A 20,934-nucleotide genomic window follows, 5' to 3' on the forward strand; every position below is an offset into this window, starting at 1 on the left:
ATAATCCTTTGCATAAAATATTTAATAAAAATTCCCATTAAGCTTAATTATAGTTGTACAAATAATTTAGAGAAAATAATTACCAGTCGCCTCCTTAAAAAAATTAGCAAGTACCTAAAATTCTTTAAGTTTTGATGTGAATCTAACTTATGTTCAATATCCTCACGAAATGTTAACTTAAGGCCAGTTAAATGGTTTTATAATCCTCGAAATCAAATTCTCCGAGATCTTTGATAGATATTGCTGTGTAAGGACGAGCAATATGAAAGACGACTCCCCTTGTGTTAACTAAAGAAGGTCGTTTTCAGGTTAACGTTGGTGAGAATATTGCAGAAATATAGGAATGGTGCTTTAATAATCTGAAAGAAAAAATTATAAATCAATAACAGTGATATGTTTAAGTAATAAAAATATGCATAAAATAAAGTACAATTGTTTAAAATAACCGTCCTACAAACCAGCAAACATTGTTGCACTGATCTGATATACCGGTTTATAAAAAAAAAAAGAAAAAAAAAAAAAGAAAACCAAATTGCACCGGTTTACGAACTAAATGTTCAAACGTAAAACTTACCCTAATCAACGCAGTATATCGATGTTTATCTTCGGGGGGACTGCCTCGATTGGCTGGGTATTCCCAATCGATATCCAAACCATCAAAGTTTCTCATTCGTAGATAAGTAATCGCATGATCTATAAACGTTTTCCTAGTTGCGTAAGTCGCGACCATCGCCATAAAAGGTTCCGATCCCATGTTCCAACCCCCGACCGACAAGAGGGTTTTTAGATTGGGGTTAATTTTTTTAAGGTTGTTTAATTGCTCGTATCTGAAAAAAGGAAAAGAAAGCAAGCAAGCGACACTTTTATAAAATTTTTTTTGGATCAACTACACTATCATAGCAAAATTCAGAAAACGAAAACATCGATTAAAAAAACAAAACAAAACAAAAAAAAAACAATGGTATCCACTGACTTTTTTGTATCAACTTCAACTAAAAGCAATGATATCTACTTAATTGGCATGTCAGAAGAACTCAAATGTGACCGCATTATTTAAAGAACACGAGTTTTCGATCTTTATCGTAAAAAAACATCGTTTTATTTCTTTGGGAAAACGTGAAATAATTACAAGGGAAGTAACTCAGATAGGCTAAAAAAAGCAAAACACACAATCTATTAAAAAAAAAAATCAATTGGCAATAGTTACACACTCTTTACCTCCCTTTGGAACTTTCCGGTATTTTTTTTTTTTTTTTTTTTAGCGAAACAGTTCATTTTCGCTCATTTTCACCCAAAAATGTTTTCTTTAATACTTTTTTTCTACCTTATCGCTTTTCGTAATTTTTTGATATATTCATTACTTTAACATGACAATTAATTAGAGGCCATTACTTTGCCTTGAAATTTAATATAAGAAGTTTCGAATTTCGCTATTATAGTGTAGTTGTAACATTTTTTTTTCTGGTTCGTTAATTGTTCTTTCCTCTAGATATATCTAAGGCGTTTGATAGGGTATGGCATGAGGGTCTTCTCAGGAAAATTAGATCATACGGTATCACTGATAGAATACTTAACATAATTAAATCCTTCTTAGATAAGAGAAAAATCCAGGTTGTCCTCGACGGTCGTACGTCTAAACAATATGATATAAATGCGGGGGTGCCCCAGGGTTCTATCCTTGGACCTCTATTGTTCCTGATATTAATAAATGACCTCCCCGACAAAATTGCCTCAGAGATGGGTATATATGCTGATGACACTACACTCTATGGCAGGCACAACAGGAAGACGAATGAACACATTTCTAAAGAAATGGCAGAAACACTAGAGGAAGACCTCCAGTCTGTGGTGGAATGGGGACAAAAGTGGTTGGTCGCGTTCAATGCTGCCAAGACTAAACTAGTTTCATTCAATAATTACAAGAAGCCATCTCTACCACCTATAGCAATGGCCAACGACTCTTTATCTGAGAGTACATCTTTCAAACTCCTTGGCCTAACGTTCACAGGAAACATGAGTTGGAACAATTACATTGAAGGCATTGCCAGGGCCGCTGCAAGAAAGGTGGGCTCTCTCTACCGTGCTAGACAACTACTAACACCCGAAAGTATCCTGTACCTTTATAAGGCCACCATTCGCCCATGTATGGAGTATTGCTGTCACATCTGGGCTGGTGCATCTGCTACTAGTCTCTCGCTCCTTGACAAGGTTCAAAAGAGAGTCGCAAATCTGATAGGCCCTGAACTGGCATCTAAGCTTCAGCCTCTGTCCCATCGACGAAATGTTGCATCCCTCTGCCTTTTCTACAAGTATTTTAGTGGTGAATGCTCTGACGAACTGCAATCACTTGTGCCCCCACGACGTGAGCACCCTCGACAAACCCGACAGGCTGCTAAATCCCACCCCCACACTGTAGAGATCCCTAGATGTAAAAGATCTTTTTACTCCAATAGTTTCTTTCCCAGAACGGCTAGACTCTGGAATTCCATTCCCGGTCCCTGCTTCCCCAACAGTACTGACGTGCAGAAGTTCAAGTGTAACGTGACCCGACATTTTACTTCCCAAATCCCTACATAGTACCCCAGTAGTTATTGCCCCTGATAGTAGCCCCCTACACCAAAGTGGCAATTTGCCTTGTTTGGGGTGAAAATGTAATAAATAAATAAATAAATAAACAAAAGTGAATAATGTTCAAACGTCACAGTCAGAGAAAATTCTGTATATATATATTTCAATCCTGGCTTGAGGTAGTTGCCTGTCTAGCCGCACTGATGAGCTGTGAAACAGCGAAACAGTACTGTATGTGGACGACTATAATGCTCCTCACCTTGAGTTGAGCATATTGAGAAGTGAAAAACGAATTACCATTAGCATATAAGCGACGCTCTTTGTGTAAACAAATCGAGCGGAGGTATTTCGGACGATATCAAAACATCGTTAAACTCACTACTCGTTCAAGCAGCCGCCAATAGCGTAATGGTTAGAAGCCTTGACTACCGTATAATCGGTCGGGTTTCAATCCTGGCTTGAGGTAGTTGCCTGTCTAGCCGCACTGATGAGCTGTGAAACAGCGAAACAGTACTGTATGTGGATTACTATATATATATATATATATATATATATATATATATATATATATATATATATATATATTAAAAATTGGTTTATTTATTGTTTTGTTTAATATCATTATTCCATGTTCATATTAATAACTATTAAATGAGAAATCATTTCGAGTTCAAATTCGAGTTTCGTTTTAGATAAACACGACATCAGGTCAAATTCGATGGCAGTTTTCTTCTGACTTAGCTTATTCACATAATGTTGAAGAATTTCTAGTGCACATTTCTTAATTTTACATGTATGATACTAAATGGATTTTAAATGGAAATGATTCCTCATTTCGTAACATAAAAAGGTATCTTCAATAATTTTCCAGACTTTTTTTTTGTAAAGGCATTTAAAATTGCCGTAAACTCTTGAAAATTCAGTATACTATTGCTATTCATCTTATGAGATGTCTGACCAATTTTTATGATTTCAGGTTTAAAAGAAAGCCGGAATTGGAATACACCCTACTAAAGCCTAATTGTTATAGATGGTGGATTTCAAAAATGCAACTTAAACGTGAGAACACTTTAGAAGAACGATATGTAATAAAATTCTGTTTTAAATTTGGAAAACATATCACATAAACATATGGAATGCTTCAGATTGCTTTTGGACCATCTTGCATGAATGGAGGACCAGTTTTTGAGGGGTATAAGAGATTCAAGGAAGGCAGGGAGACTGTGAGTGATGATTAGAAGTGTGGGGGGAGTAAGGAAATCAGAAATTCATTGGCCAAATAAAGAATTTCTTGTCTAAAGACCGCCGTGTATCTATAGAGACAATAAAGTGCACAGCTTGATATCAGTGTGGGAACTGTACACAATTATTCGCGAGGAACTGAAGATGCAGAAGAGTTGCACGAATGCACCAGTCCACAACTTCATCGTTGTCACAGAACAATTGTACCAAGATGGACATCAAGACAGTTACTTAACCTCCCTATGGTTCAAACCTTAATCCCTGTGACTTTTGGTTATTCTCGAGGCCCAAGAAAAACCTTAAAGGCTGTCGTTATGAGACAGTTGAGGGCTTGAAAGAGGATGTGAAGAAGTTCATTGACACGCTCATACAAGAAGACTTCCATGGAAGCTTTCAAGAAGTTGTTGGAACGGTTCAACAAATGCATTGCAGCCGGAGGAGATTACCTCGAAGGGGACTTGTGTTTCATGCGTGTACTATCAATAAAGATTTCTATACGAAAAAGGTCTGGAAACTTACTGAAGGTGTCTCGTATACCAAAAATAGCCCAATGCATCATTTGTAATGCATGGAGAATTTTTTCTCGCATTTTCTTTTTACTGATCGCGAATTTTTACCATTATCCAAAAGCGATAAACAAAACATAACTAAAAAGTTTACTTATACAAATATAACAAGATATAGTTGCTCTTAAATGTAATTTACTAAATATTCACAGATGTTTTTTACAAGAAAATCACCACTTATCAAGGCCCAAGTGCTACTCGAGGATAAGGGTTCATGAATGTAAGGTGGTCAGTTAGACAAATTGTGATGAGTTGTAAGGGTGGCGATTGGGCAGAATTTTATTATTTAAGAGGGCGGCTCAGCAAGATTTTTTTTCTTTGGACTTGAAAACTATTAAGTTATAGTCAGCCGGGAAGCAGTCTCCCGGTTTAGTGCTATACAGAAATTTAATTATACGAAAAAAAAAAACTTTGTTCAAAGAAGTTTCGTTTAATTTTTAGTATAAAGAGGAAGGAAGGGAACTTATTGACAGTGGTTGTAGTCAGACGAGCTTTTCTTGTGAATGTTTTACAGGGGAAACCATAGATTGAAGCCCAGTCGAGCATCTGGCATAAAAATAACGATCGATCAGCAAAGGATAGCAACATATCTTCTTTCCTAATACGTGAATATGATTAAAGAAAGATTTACCAAACATCTGCAATATGTCAAACAGATAGAGAAGGGGTTTATATCTAATTGCCGCCCACATCGGCAATATTTGGCACAAGGCCTGGAAAGTGGGATACCCGCAGGCTCCCCTAAAGGAGGGGCACTCCTGCAATTTTAAAAATTGCCTGAGTAACCCCGTCGGCATTCCCCAGTCGGGGCGCCTCAGGCAACAAGCAATAAACTTGCCCCACCGGAAAGCCCGGTGGCAAGGCCTGGGAGGGTGGACCTCCTAGGTATTACCCAGGCGGTGTACCTCAGTCCAACAGGTGCTGGGCCGGTTCCCGGCCCCTCACCTGTTGGGCTGAGTGTCAAGTGACGAATCCTTGACTGGTACTACCCTGTCTCCCTGCAGCCGAAGCCGCTAGGAGACCTTCCCCATCATAGTGAACTTGACCGCGTGTTGCTTCAAAAACACGTCAAACATAACTGGTACGGACAAAGCATATTGTCACATGAACAGTCAGGGGGGGAAAGGGGTGAAAGAAAGGACATGTTCACACGTCAAGGAGAAAAGAGGAAGTAAAGTTCTGAGTAAGGCATTTAATATTCGTGACCACAGGCTAAATCAGCCAAGGCTGGGATGACCCGTCGTCGTGTGATTTCGGACGGCATTTATTAGGAAAAACCAAAACCCAGCACATTTAAAACGAGAGGCAACCGTAAAACAAAATGTCTCTTGCTCGAAAACTTACTTAATCGAATGTTAGTATGTAAAAAAAAAAGAGAAAATATCAATCAACCAAATTCAATCATTATCATATCGTATGAATCCTAAGATTCTATAGTTGGCATTGGTTTCTCAGATATTTTTCTAGATAGAATTCTTTCGAAAAAGACATCCTAAGTAAAAATAATCTTTGTGGAACGAACTTAGGACACCCAGGTCGTAGTTCATGTCGTTAACCGCTAGACCACCGCCACTTCCCATCAAATTCAATGAAAAATAACTAATATGAGTGTAGCAATGACTGGTCGCATGTTCTCACATTGAGAGAGTAGTAAGTATTGCTTAGGTTTACTTTCAGCAGCCTTGTAACCCTCGCATCCCTTATTTTGTCATTTAGTCCTCGCATTCCATGAGTAATGTTTTTGAAAAAGGGCGAAGAATTGTTGTTTTCTGGATCGAAAACTAACCATATAACACTTATCGTTGGTTAGTTTTTGACCTTGAAGTGTTTTTTAGCTCCTTACATTAAGTGGCTTCATATGTTGCCTGGAGCGATTTCAATAAAAGCATAGACAAAAAAGAGGAAGAAAGCGATTGACAAACATGTTCTCTTCAAGGAGATACTCTAGTCGAGCACAAAAATAAATGAGAACGGCCGCGTGAGTATTTGCCGGTAGGAGTCCCGGCTGATCAAAAATAAATCACCACGATTTTTCTCGAAGGAGAATGTATTGCCTAGGAAGGTGAATTTCATAGAACCGAGCCGAACCATACCTTATTCTGATAATAAAGCTCTTGATTGCTAATGAGGTAGTTCCTAGTTTGTCAAAAGGCCGCCAACGTTAATTACGAATAGTATACCTATTTATTCATTTTCTACCATCGGAAGGTTATGGCATATTGAAAAAAAACCAACGTACCACATATTGGTGAATTCTGACCCCACAAAAAAAGCCATGTACATACCAGTATCCATCAGCAAGAGCGCCTCAGGCGGAGAACTGACTCTTTCTCACTCGACAGAAGTTATATTGATGGTCTTATTTTTCTAAAAGGGAAAAGAGAAAAAAAGAAAAACAACTGTGGAAGCCTACGTTTAGTCTTGAAAGAATGGATACCCCTGTAAAGGTAGCTGCGTGTGTAATTATGAGGAAAGGGTTGCGTAATTCCCAACCACACCTCTCCATAAACGGCATTGCTTTAGTCCAGTGGCAATGAGAGTTTCAGGAAAACTGGAAATAATATCGAGATAAGCGGAGAGCATACAGCACCTGGAATTCCTAAATGGTCACTCATTTTGGTAATGACCAGGCTTAACGTTGCTTAGCTTCGGTGACGGGAATAGATGTGTCAACGTAATTCTACCATAGAAGCAACTGTATATATTTAAAATAAAGATAGCGTTATAATATATGTACAGCAGGAGATGTATCTTAGAGACAGAATACGTCTAATCCTAATAGACATTTTCTCTGTTTAGAAAAAGAGTGTTACTCACTATGGCATCTGAAAATTTTGGAGGCTATCTACGTTCGTTTAAAACGACCATCATTTTGTAAACACAAGTAGTGTATAGTAGAATTAGACGTGACCAGTCTCCAAGATACATCTTATACTCTCGATATACCATAACGCAACACTCATTAAAAATATATACAGTTGTGCTTTTTCTTTTTCTTCTCTTCTTCCTTAAAAATATTTTGATACAGCTGCTATTGATTAAGAGAAAAAAAATAGTCGTCTAACATTTTTATTTTTTAATTTTAATTTTTATTTACATTTAATATGTGTGTGTGTGTGTGTGTGTGTGTGTGTGCACGTGCATGTGCGCGAATTTTAATGTATTTAAAGTATTTTGCTTTTAAAGACGAACACGAAAGGAATGCATGATAATAATTATATATATATATATATATATATACATATATACATATATGTATATATAATGATATGCACATATATATATATATATATAAGTAAACGTGTTTGTGTGTCTGTCTGTCTGTCTGTGTGTCTATGTATCTGTGTGTCTGTGTACATTTTCCTTCACAATAACTCTGTTAATTTTTAGTCTACAGACTCGAAATTTGATATACAGTTGCTTTTATGGTTTAATTACGTTTACACATCCATTTCCGTCACCGAAGCTAAGCAACATTTGGGAAAATCTTTGGGATTGGTTTTCAACCAGAAATTTGGCTGTTAAAGGGTCAAAGTTCAACGATTTGACCTTTGAGAACTCTACCAAACTCTTACGACAATTTTGGGTATAAACACTTGAAATTTTAGATATAGGTTCATTGGACATGGATCTAACTTAATAACTTGATTTGAGCCCAAAAAGTAAATGTTAAGGGGTCATAATAGGGGTCAAAGTTAAAAAATTTACCAATTTTTTATTTTTTGCTCAGCATACACCTCTAAACACCCGAGCAACGCCGGGAACCCATGCTAGTATATATATATATATATATATATATATATATATATATATATATATATATATATATATATATATATATATATATATATATGAAAGTGAACGGGTCTATGTGTGTGTGTGTGTGCGCGCATTTCCCTACGCAATAACTCTGTCAATTCCAAGTCTACAGACTCGAAATTTGATATACAGGGTACTGAGATGTGGGAAAATCTTTGTGATCGGTTTTCGGCCAGAAATGTGACTTTTAAATGGTCAAAGTTAAACGATTTGACCTTTGAGAACTCTACCAAAATCCTACGACAATTTTGGGTATAAACACTTGAAATTTTAGATACAGGTTCCTTGGACATGGATCTAACTTAATAACTTGATTTGAGCCCAAAACAATAAACGTTAAGGGGTCATAATAGGGGTCAAAGTTAAAATTGACCAATTTTTTATTTTTTTGTGCTCAACATACACCTCCAAACACCCGGGCAACGCCGATCTGAAATGCTAGTATATATATATATATATATATATATATATATATATATATATATATATATATATATATATATATATATATATATATGTATGTATGTGTGTGTGTGTGTGTGTGTAAAAACGTTTTTTCTACTCACAATCCAGTATTCCAAGGTTCCGTCTCATCATTCCATTCAAAGGATTTTAATTTGTTTGCTTCCAATTTTGCAAAAGCGAAACATATATGTGTACAATGGAACGGGTGGATATTCGAGGGGAGAAATTTGCCGAAATTCTGCCGGTATTGCGACCAATTCGTGTAATAACAAATCCGCCGGGTGACGCCGATCACTGCAAAAATAACAACAAATACCAAATTAATCGTATACGTGTGAAAAGACAGAAAGAGGAAATTATTCTGACATATAAAATAAAGTGTCTCGGATTGCCTTATATAAGCCGGATTGTCTTGCTTAAGAGAATTAAATAGCAGTTTATATATATATATATATATATATATATATATATATATATATATATATATATATATATATATATAATTAATTTCATTTTCTTAATGTTAAGGAACAGCCGCCTGTTCTTGTAAGTGAGTAAATATGAGATAGGATAGCCGAGGATTCGAACCTAGGAAGGTAGATTGTGAATTGAGAATTCCAATCATAAGTTAAAATGAATAAATAATACAGAGATGTTATTGAAAAGGAATGCGTTGTAAGTAATGTTATTGAAAAAAGAATATGATGATGCAATTGTCTTAATGAAATGAAATGACATTAAAAATGAGGTAATCTAGATCCGAACAATAGAACATGTTAAACGTATTTGTAAATTGGGTTAGGAAAATTAGGTTAGAGAAATCGGCCTTTGTAAACATGTGAGGAGCGATGCATGCTTGGATCCGTGAGGCGTGTCGGGCCACGGGATCGGTATGCACGTTGTTTGGTCATGCAATGACGTCATGAGTTCTCAATATAGTTAGAGCTTTAGAGTAAGTCAGTAAGTCAGTGGGGGGAGAGAGAGTCAGTCAGAGGCTGGGACAGGGTCGGACAGACAGAGCTGATAAGGTGAGAAGAAGGAAATCATGTAGAGACTTTGAATTCCTTGATGCAAAGCCATTGACCGGTCGAAATGGAGTAAACGAACATCACGATATTTTTATAACTGTCGTCTTCGTGTTATGCCATTCAACGAGAAAGGTATTGTGAATTTGTATTATAAGACTTGTGTTCCACTCTTTTGTATTATAAGAACTTTGTGTATAAACTCATCTAAGAATGTGTCTCTATCATCTTAAAAATGCGACCCCCTCAGCTATTATAAGTAATGACCGATTCCTTCATTATGATAAAAGACTGAAAATCTTCATCTCAAAAATATATATGTTAAAGAAAGATAATGTTTATAGAAACACTCCCACAGAACTGTCAAACGGTATAAATGTCAATCTCTCTGTCTATCTATATCTCTTCTATCAATCCCCCTCTCCTTGTGTATTACATGTTCCCAGCTCCTTTAAAATGTACCCTGTCTCTTTATATATAAGATCTGTCTATCTCCACAATATGAACACTCAACCACTAATATGAACACTTACAATACAACATTAATAACATGCACCAACGATCAAAGAAAGAAGAAAGCTAGATAAAATTTTCTCCTTTCTTTGATCGTTGGTTCATGTTATTAAGAACAATGAATTATATGCGATTTCTTTGTAAATAAATCATAATTTGAAATTTTAGAACATCAAATAATGTTGGAAATATTTTATTGAATGATTGAAATCATAATTAAGCGTAATACACTTTTTTTAAAGCGAAAATTGTTTGCTTTTCAGTTTTCTTTGAAAAAGGTGTATTACCCCGTGGATTTCTTTCATCTTCTCTGGTCGTGTCGTCGTCTCTCTATGCTAAGATTCACATCTACTTCTATTGTCGAAGTTGTGTTTGTCAGTCGGTTTATCAATTCATTTCACCATTTGTTCTGGCCATGACCTGTCTTCGATTGTCTCAGACTCACAACTGTCCTCAACCGTGTCGAACCGGCCATTATTCTCAACTGTGTCCAACTTTCGAGATTGTCGCAAAACTCATGGCGACACATTTAGAACTCCTCGTAAACCAAATCTAAATATATCTACCATTTTATTCCCGGTCTTTTGTTCGTCACACTTTGACTAACCATCCTATTACACATCCATTATGTATCTTGATGATCAAATTCTTATCCATTGTTCTGCTGAAAAACGTACTTCCTCTTTTTGGTTATATTTTATTTTTACTGTTTTACTGTTATTTCATCTTAAACAAGGCACAGTGCCGCTTTGTTGTAAGGGGTTAATATTTGATATCAAATTTATAGGGATACTATGCAAGGAGTTTGGGTAGTAAGATGTCTGTATACATTATACTTGAACTTCTGCATATCACTACAGTTAGAGAAGCAGGAATCCGGGAGGGAATTCTAAAGTCTTGCATTAAAATGATATTTGAGTAGAAGGCTTTATTGTATATAGGGATCGCTACAATGTAGGAATGGGATTTTGCTGCTTGGAGGGTTTATCGGGGTATCTACGTCAAGTAGGTACAAGTGCTTTGAGTTCATCAAAGCATATTCCATTAAAATACTTGTAAAGCAGGCACAGAGATACAATATTTCGGCGATGGGACAGAGGTTGGAGTTTGATTGCTAGTGCGGGCACTTTTAATTTGGCCACTCTTTTAATATTTTCCTCTTTTTGTTTTTACATCCTAACATTTGGGATACGTTAAATTGATAGTACAATTGCGTTTTCATCTATTTTTTTAGTACGTTGTGTATCTCTGTTACCGATTTACGGACAAGGAATGTCCGCATCTAACCTGATCAGAATTTATCACATGATTTCTGTTACCCATGTAAAAAATCAGCAGCATGTTCCTCATTGCTATCCTCATCCTGGCTATTAGATTCAGAATGTTTCAATTTCTGTACTCTCCGATGTTTTGCAGGTTTATTTCTCACAGTAAAACGCTGTATGAGATCAGATGTGAGGAATACCAGCTCCGTCAAGAGATAAACTCTTGTCTAGTATAAAAATATACAAGAACAAACTCGTTCGCATTTCAATAAAACAACCCCCACCCCCAGAGGAAGAAATAATGCCTAATAATGTGCATCTCCTCGGACCGAATCCGGCTGCAAACCAGAAGGATTACTGACTCGAACTCCGCAGCAAACAGTGTTAAATCAAACTTAGTTCCTGATATTTCTGATTTCCTGTTTTGATTTTAAAAAATAAAAGTAACCAATTAAGTGTTTTAAAAAAAATCAGGAAAAAATTTGTACTAATTTTATTTTAAATAATTTCTTTTACAATAATATGTATTCATATAAGTGATTTTATTTTATTTTTTTTTCGGAAACTATAATAAAATGTTTCTTGATTTTTTATGGGCTGGGGGAATAATCGAATATGCGCTTTTATTTTCTTTCGGAAATATAATAAAATGTTTTTGTTTTGTACTATACCAAGGGTCGGCAACCTATGACTTTCAGATCGGATCCGGCCCGTGAAGGCATTTTGTCATGCCTGTCAGCCTGATCACTAATGCACTATTTTTAACATGAGAGACAAGGCGTTCAAATTTAACAAAAGACCTTCAGTTCCCCTGATCCACTTAACCGAATTTGAATACTATGACCGCAAAAACACGACCAAAGCCCAATCACCCCCATTTCAGCGTGAAAAATTAAAGAAATATACAGAAAAAAACTGAGATCAGTTTAACACACTGGCCTACGACAGACATTAGGTGTGCACAGTTTCAAAGAGACAATATTGTCTCAGCTGGTTTTCTATTTCATTCCTTCTATAGCGGAGCCCCTTATCGATTACCCCGGTTTCTATACTATGTCAGCTGCTTGAATCTTTCAATGGTCTATGATATTATATTTTCAATAACAGTTTCAAAGATAAGCGTCATAATTTCATCCATTTCGCTTAGAGTGATTTTTTTCATTTTGGCGTATTTTGATGTTTTTTTGAGGAAAACTAATTTTTTTTTTATATTTTTTTTATTTTAGATTCTCTTTTATTTTTCGGACTTTTTATTTTCATAATGGTTTTAAATATTTAAAATATTTAAATTTCGTTTGACAGGGTTCTGCATATGTAATTTTACTTATTTTTCATTAATGGCTACCGTCCGGCTCGTGACTCGTCAGTATAACACAACCCGGCGCGAGAGTTTAAATGAGTTGCTGACCCCTATAATATACGATGCATTGTTTATTACTTGCTACCGGTTGAATATAGTTTTATCACTTGCTAACAGTTAAGTATAGAGAAAACGAAATTAACGAATACAGTGAATCTTAAAATCTCACCGAAAGTTATGTTACGAACGAAGTTTGATATCAGGAATTAATTTACCTTAGACAGGGCGTTTGCTATTGAATGAAAGGACTATTATCTGTCGCCGGTCAGTCTGTTAAACCGCTCTCAGTTTTTGTTTCCTGTTTATCTCTTTAAAGAACCGTTTACCACACTTCGAGAGTCCTTGCCAGTCGAACTATACCTGATTTCGAAAAGGAATGGTCTGGTTGTTAAAGTTTGCTCCAAGATTGTTACAATCATCTGAAGGCGAAAACGAGTGGTACCAAATGCACCAGTTATTTTCCATATCATATCGTTGATGTTGAATATAATAACCGCCTTGTGGCTTCTTCCCGAAGATGAAGAAATGAAAACTTTTTGGCTAAATAAAATACACCCGGTCTTTGGGACGGTTAATCGGAATCGAAATTGGCAATAAAAAAAAAAAAAGTCGGAACATTTGAGGGTATCGGAATCGAAAAAAATGTGTCTATTTTCCGATGCTTAAAACGATTCTTTTTGTTGTTTGTATTTCGTTGTTTTCGTTTAAAACTTAATTTTCCGCGACTCGTATCAGGGATGAAATGATGAAATAGTCATTTATTTTAAACTACAAAAATCTGCAGGTCATAGTACTCATGAGTACAGTGTTACATTCGTAAAAATACATGAAAATATTTCATAGGTTTCACTGGAATCCGATCCCCAGCTCGAAAAAGCAACTTTATATTTAAAAATCAAAAAGCAATCGGAATCGGGAATTTAGAACAGAATCGATAATTGTATCGGAATCAGGAAAACATTGAAATTGTCTCATCACTACTTATTTATTACAATCAATTAACACGAAGTGTTACTACGCAGGCATCTAGTTCTTTATTTATGAATTCAACATCAATGAGACAAAGAAGGAAATGAATAGACAACTTATGATCCTTATCGCGAAAGCTTTAAAATAGCTCCTTCATACATACGCTTTCTATTGGGAACTTTCTCAATAATCCCACTTACGCTTGTCGATCACGTCACATAACTAACGTTACTTACCTCCGTTCTTCTGTTTCCACATATATCCAATTTGACGCATTGTCTGATACCTCCTCTAGCATAGACTTAAGGCCTACCAAAATCCAGCATACACTGCTTGAATTGATTCGACCACGTGATATACGTACCAACAATGAGCATGCACACACCTGTACCCGTACTGAAGCGGCACTCGCATATCATGAACTGAACCGGTTTCCTTCAAAGGGGGAAGTTTCATGGAAATATCAAATTCACAATCTGCCTCCAGTCGCTTACATATCTCCGTAAGGAGAGATGACGACGTTAGGTTTTAGAAATTCTTGCAGGGAGATGTCAACGCCCTCCTACATACGGCGCCTGGTATTCCCAAATGGTCACCCATCTGCTACTGATCAGTCTCAATGTTGTTTGACTTCAGTGATCTAACGAGAACCGGTGTGTCAACGGGATTATGTAATGTGCAAACATATATATAAGGCCATGTACAAAATTTTAGACTCACCCTTGTATTAAGGAGAAAAAATACAAGATTTCAATATGAAAGCGCATTTTAAGGAGATGATCTTTTCTCTAAAGGCACTTTCTAAACATAGTGTGAAGGATTTCTTCGATTCCTACAGGTCTTTTCTGGCGTCTTCTCCTTCGACAGAAACAGCTGTTAATCTCAAACACGTAATTCAGTAATTGCGCAATAGATAGAGATGTTTCTTTATATAGTTGTGGTAGAGAGACTTGTAATTTGACATCGAATCTTTTTTTTTAAAGTTGCATTTTTAAAAAAGTTTGTTTGAAATGGTGTAAAATCTGCACTGGAATATGAATACAAGACCTTTACTCCTGATCTGAAATGGAACACGTACATCAAGTCTGTTGCCAAGGTCGCTGGAAAGATGGTGGGATCCTTCTACCGCCCCAGAAGATATCTCACTACTGATGCAATTCTCTATCTATATAAAAGCCAAGTACGTCCAAGGATGGAATACTGCTACCATATCTGGGCAGGAGCAGCTAAAAACAGCCTATCCTGCCTTGACAGAGTACAAAATAAACTTCGTGGCTTAGTGGGGGATGCCCTTTTCTCTACCCTGCAACCTTTCTCCCACAGAAGAGACGTTGCGAGCCTATCCTTGTTTTATCGTTATTTCCATGGCAGGTGCTAGTCTGAACTCCAATCTCTGGTCCCCCCTCGCCAATCTTTCACGAAAAACACCCGTCTTGAATCCACTGTGCAAAATTTCCCCCACTCTTTATCTGTGCCTAAATCAAAACGTGGATTCCATGAACAAAGCTTCTTTCTTAGAACTGCCCGCCTGTGGAACTCTGCTCCGTCTGCCTGCTTCCCACCTGACTACAACTTGGATGTGTTCAAGTTCAACGTTAACAAATTCCTAATGAACCGTCCCCTTAAGTAAACACTTCATCAAATCTCCACACTAACGTACTGTACTTGCAATAACCCTTATTCCTGAGTGGCTTCCGGGCCTTGATAAGTGGTGACCACCGTGTAAAAAAAAAAAAAAAGAATGTTCTACTTGCCTGATGTTATCAATCCGACGAGAGAAAGTATCTTAAACAAAAACATGCAACACTTCTTCATCTGTAAAGAAAAAATAAAAGAATTGTTTTAATAATAATATAATCATAATAGATATTAAGAGTCTATGTTTAAGCAAAACTATTGTATATCACAGTTCTTTCGAATTCTCGAAGTTGGACTTAAAAAAAAACTTATTATTCACCTGCTATCTCATGTATTCCAACCGAGAGATCTTTTTAAAATTTTAAGTGTAATTTTTTAAATCTCTCTTACATTTGTTTTAGTGAGTATATTTGCCAAGTAGTTTTTGAAAGCATTGTATCCGACAAATCAATATTTGATTCCGCCGAGTCGACGAATTACGGAAATGTGTTATTTACAGAAGAAATTCCAATCAATTTCATTGTTTACATATTCTATCCAACCTGAACATTCTTACATAGATTTACCATTAATTTTCCTTAGATACACAATCGAGACAAATATCTAATGATATCGCTCCGTTTGTTTCAAATACGAAAATTGCAAATGGCTTCCAAAATATAATCTTTACTTATTACTTATTATACATTTCGATTTATTCAGGTTAATACTTTGTCTACGGTTAGAATTGATATGGCTATATCTATTATTACCTTATTTTCTTTAATTATTTAAAACATATTTTAACCGTCTATAGTTCACCAAAGAAATAAAGATAGTACTAAAATTTCGGTTTCCTAAATACATTTATTTCCTTTGAAAACCTTTCATTTTTATAGTCATCGTTTTCTTTTGTTAATTACTTAATTAATTTTTCAAATATGGGAGTAGAGATGTTATCCAAAGTTTTTAGGTTCTTGTTGAGTGCCAAGCAGTGTCGAAATAAAATTTTAAAATTAGTAATGAATAAACAGAAGCTCCTCCATGAGAATTACAGTCTCCATCCAGTTTAAATGTCTCCTCTTGAAGAACCGACCTTATTCTTATTCTTTTAACTCCCTATATATATATATATATATATATATATATATATATATATATATATATATATATATATATATATATATATATAATTGGGGTCAAAGTTTTAAACAAATGTGACCCCTGCAATCTCTACCAAATTACTCAGCCAATTTTGGCTCTAAACATTTCAAATTGTACATAAAACGTATTCGGACATGCAACATATATATATATATATATATATATATATATATATATATATATATATAAGTGAAATTGTCTCTGTGTGACTGTGTCTGTGTGTGTACATTTCCCTAACAAACTACTCTGTCAATTTTCAGTCTACAGACTCGAGATTTGACATAAGAGGTATTGAGATTTGAAAAATATTTAAAATCAGTTTTCGGCCAGAAATTTGGCTGTCAAGGGGTCAAAGTTCAACGATTTGACCTTTTAAAACTCTACCAAACTCCTCCGCCAATTTTGGGTCTAAACACTTGAAATTTTAGATGTAGGTTATTTGGATATGGATTAAACATGTTAAATTTTATTTGAGCCAAAAACAATAACTGTTAACGGGTAAAAATTGGGGTCAAAGTTTTAAACAAATGTGACCTCTGCAATCTCTACCAAATTACTCAGCTAATTTTGGCTCTCAACATTTGAAATTGTACATAAAGTGTATTCAGACATGCAACAATCAGATTTTGGGGGAAAATTTGGCTGTCAATAGGTTAAAGTTGAAAGATTTGACCTTTGTAACCTCTAGCAAACTATTCCGCCAATTTTGGGTCTAAACACTTGAAATTTTAGATGTAGGTTACCTGGACAGAGTCAAACTTTTTAATATATATATACATATGCACATAAAGTTATGAACAGTACATATGACCCGAGCAAAGCTGGGATGAACTGCTTGTATATATATATGTATATATACAGACAGTTGGCGAGATGGTCCAGGGGTAAGGGCTTAGGCTCATTACCGTTGGGTCCCGATTTCGAATCTCGCTAGATACAGCCACTCTGATGAGTCGTAGACGACGAAACACGTGTCAGTGGATAATTACATTATATATATATATATATATATATATATATATATATATATATATATATATATATATATATTGAGAAAAATAGAAAAAATCCGAATGAAAATATTAAAAAAAAAAATCAACGTTTCGTCCTTATTTCAGAGGACATCTTCAGGATAATTGAAATAAAAATGTAAGAAAAGAAAAAGTCATAGATCGTGCGAAAAGACAGTTTTTGAATCATACCCATGTCGGGAAGGACAAACATGTGTGCGTATGGGAAGGTTGGGTTGTTCGATGTCTATATATACACTTTTAAAAATGCGTTAAAATAAATATGTACATTTTTTTTTCTTCTGTAAACTTATTCATTTTGTTTAAATATTTAAGGAAAAACGTTAGCCAGGATCTGTTTTGATATTTTGTTCTTTGATTATTATTTTCCCTATGCTAGGGGTTAAATGGTAGAAGCCTTTTCTTTGCGTAATAGTATTAGTATTCAATATTAGTGCTGATTCTAAAAGTCTTCTTTTAGCTCTCTCTATCACGTATTTAATAATTTTCGCTTGATCTAAATTAAATGAGTGATCGTGTTCTGCACAATGGCAAAAGAGTGCATTTAGGGCGTTACCATTCCTTATATCTCTTCTGTGCTCGTTAAGTCTTAATTTCAATTTTCGCTGTGTTTCACCTATGTACGCTTGTTGACAGTTGTTACATGGGATGGAATATATACCGGCATCGAATGTGAGGGTTTTGGGAGAGTGCTTGGTAGTTTTTAATGTCTGTTTTATGGTTGAGGAAGTTGTTTGTATCAAGTGAAAACCAAGTCTATTAAGAGTGTCGTAGATTTTTGTATTTTTGGTGTGGGTGGGAATGAAAAGATGTCTGTTTAATAGTGAGGTATTTGTTTTATTTTTCTGTGTGTTTATGTTATAGTGTATTTTCGTAGCTTTTTTCTTTGCGTAAGAAATGAAATAGGATGGATACTGTAGTTTTCTTAAAACATTCGTAATATATTGAAATTCATCATTAAGATATTGGGGACTGCATATTCTAAAGGCACGCAAAAAAAACAAAACAAAAAAAAAACAATAATCATGCCCGTCTTTATTTTATCATTGTGGTGCGAGTAGTAATGAATATAGTCGTTTTTGTGTGTGGTCTTTCTATGTACTTTGAAACTCAGATCGGTTTCTGATCTGATGAGGAGTATGTCTAGAAAAGCTAGGGAGTGGTCTTGTTCGGATTCATGTGTAAATTTTATAGATGGTTCCACTGAATTTAATTTATTTCTAATTTGTTCTATTTGTGTGTTTTTAGGGAGAAAAATAAGAATGTCATCTATATATCTAAAATATGTGGAGTTTTTAGGAAGTCTGTGTTTAAAAGAGTTTAACGAGGTTAATACAAGAGTGCCCAATATAGAAGTAGAACAAGATATGCTTTCTATTTGCTTTTACATAAGCAATACTATATTGCTACACATTCATGATTATGTTTCGGTGAGCTAGTTACTAGCAACGGGAGACATCATTAGGCGATAAAGCTTATACGAAAGCAAATGTATATATATGCGTGTGTGCATGAATATACTTTCATTTCTAGTGTTTTATTATCTCTATTTCTGTTTTCTTAAGTCCCCATTATTTCCTCTTTATTCTTATATTTCAGCACAGACAATAATCCACACTCCTATTTGGTCTTATCTACATTCAACTACATCTTACTCTTTATTCCTATTTTAACAACATATGGCGGAACCTCCTGATATTAATTCCCTGTGACACTGAAGCCCTGATATTTTCATGCTTTCGTATAAGCTGTATCGCCTGATGAGGTCTCTAGTTACTAATAACTAGTTGACCCAAACATGCTCATGAATGGGTATCAACATATTACTGCTTATGTAAAAATAAATAGAAAGTATATATATATATATATATATATATATATATATATATATATATATATATACTAGCAAAAGTACCCATCGTTGACTGGATTCAAAAATAGCCTACAGAAAATGGACTCTGATTTATGAAAGTATGATAGGTTATGAAAAGGAAGGGTTGTAAAGAGATAGCTTCGAATTTGGGGGTAGCAAAACCAAAGCAAAATATGATGAAAGTAAAAATAGAATAGATAAACCCCATAATTTATTATACCATACCTGTTCACACTGAAACACTTATCACAATATTCTGTGGATCTAGACTAAAAAACCTTGTTAAACTTTGAGATATATTTCCATTCTATGTAGGTCAGGTGCGAACGAACACCCCATAATTTTATTATACCATATTTCTTCAAACTGAAACATAATTATCAAAGTATACTTACGCAGATAGATATGTAAAGTCTTTATTAAACTTTGTACCCATTTCCATTCTATGGAGGTCAGGTGCGAACGCAGACCCCACAATTTTATTACACCATCCCTATTTAAGTTAAAACATACTTATCAAAGTATTCTTATGTACATCTATATCAAAAACACTTGCAAACGTTTTTTTTTTTAATTTTTAAATTTTTTTTCCCATACTTTATGGACCAGGCGCGAATGCAGACCCCACAGTTTTAATGAACAACCGTTCTGCCAGATCAAACATACCCATTCCTGTGTCTCGATACATCTTCTATCATTATATGTAATCAGTTTTTTTTAAAATAGTCAACCATATAGGAGCCTATTCGTGACCAGACACACACACACACACATTCAGCTTTATATATATATATATATATATATATATATATATATATATATATATATATATATATATATATATATATATATATAAACCACTTGATGTAAAGAGCTAAAAATACAAATTGAATATATAAAATAACTAAAGATAAGTGTTACATGGATAGATTCCAACCTAGAAAACAACAGTTTACCTCTTTTGTGAGAAACATCGTTCATGAAAAAGTGAAAAATAAGTGAAACGAGAGTTACGAGGCTGCTGAAAGTAAACAGGGTTCACTTTATATTTGCTGTCTTCTTTTATCATCTCTCTCTCTCTCTCTCTCTCTCTCTCTCTCTCTCTCTCTCTGTATATATATATATATATATATAGAGAGAGAGAGAGAGAGAGAGAGAGAGATATGCGTGTGTGTGTATATACATATGCATGTACACATACATCATATATATATATATATATATTTATTTACCAGTGGTGAAAAAAAAAAAAAAACGGACTAAAGTGCTCAATGTGTAGTCAGAGCAGTATATAGGAAATTTATTACTGTGAGTCCAGAATGAGTTTACAAATTGTTTCAACTAGAGGAAAATCCTCAAAGAGAGGAAAAATCCAACTAGCATCATCAGTTGGATTTTTCCTCTCTTTGAGGATTTTCCTCTAGTTGAAACAATTTGTAAACTCATTCTGGACTCAC

The 20,934-nt window shown here is 35.0% G+C and overlaps 1 protein-coding gene across 1 annotated transcript in view; it reads right to left on the bottom strand.

The window, feature by feature from the left end:
* Positions 1-9,571, bottom strand: part of LOC145286516 (putative chitinase 10) — a 213,691-nt gene extending 204,120 nt beyond the window's left edge. Inside the window, exons 1-3 of the mRNA XM_080135415.1 lie at positions 9,497-9,571; positions 8,762-9,021; positions 575-827 (exon numbers count right to left, since the gene is read on the bottom strand). Of these exons, the coding sequence (XP_079991541.1) occupies positions 575-827; positions 8,762-9,021; positions 9,497-9,571 (588 nt within the window). The remainder of the gene's footprint in view (positions 1-574; positions 828-8,761; positions 9,022-9,496) is intronic.
* Positions 9,572-20,934: the final 11,363 nt, after the last annotated feature.

The sequence above is a fragment of the Euprymna scolopes genome, chromosome 10, assembly GCF_053919585.1.
Source record: "Euprymna scolopes isolate OS-2025 chromosome 10, ASM5391958v1, whole genome shotgun sequence".
NCBI lineage: Eukaryota > Metazoa > Mollusca > Cephalopoda > Sepiida > Sepiolidae > Euprymna > Euprymna scolopes.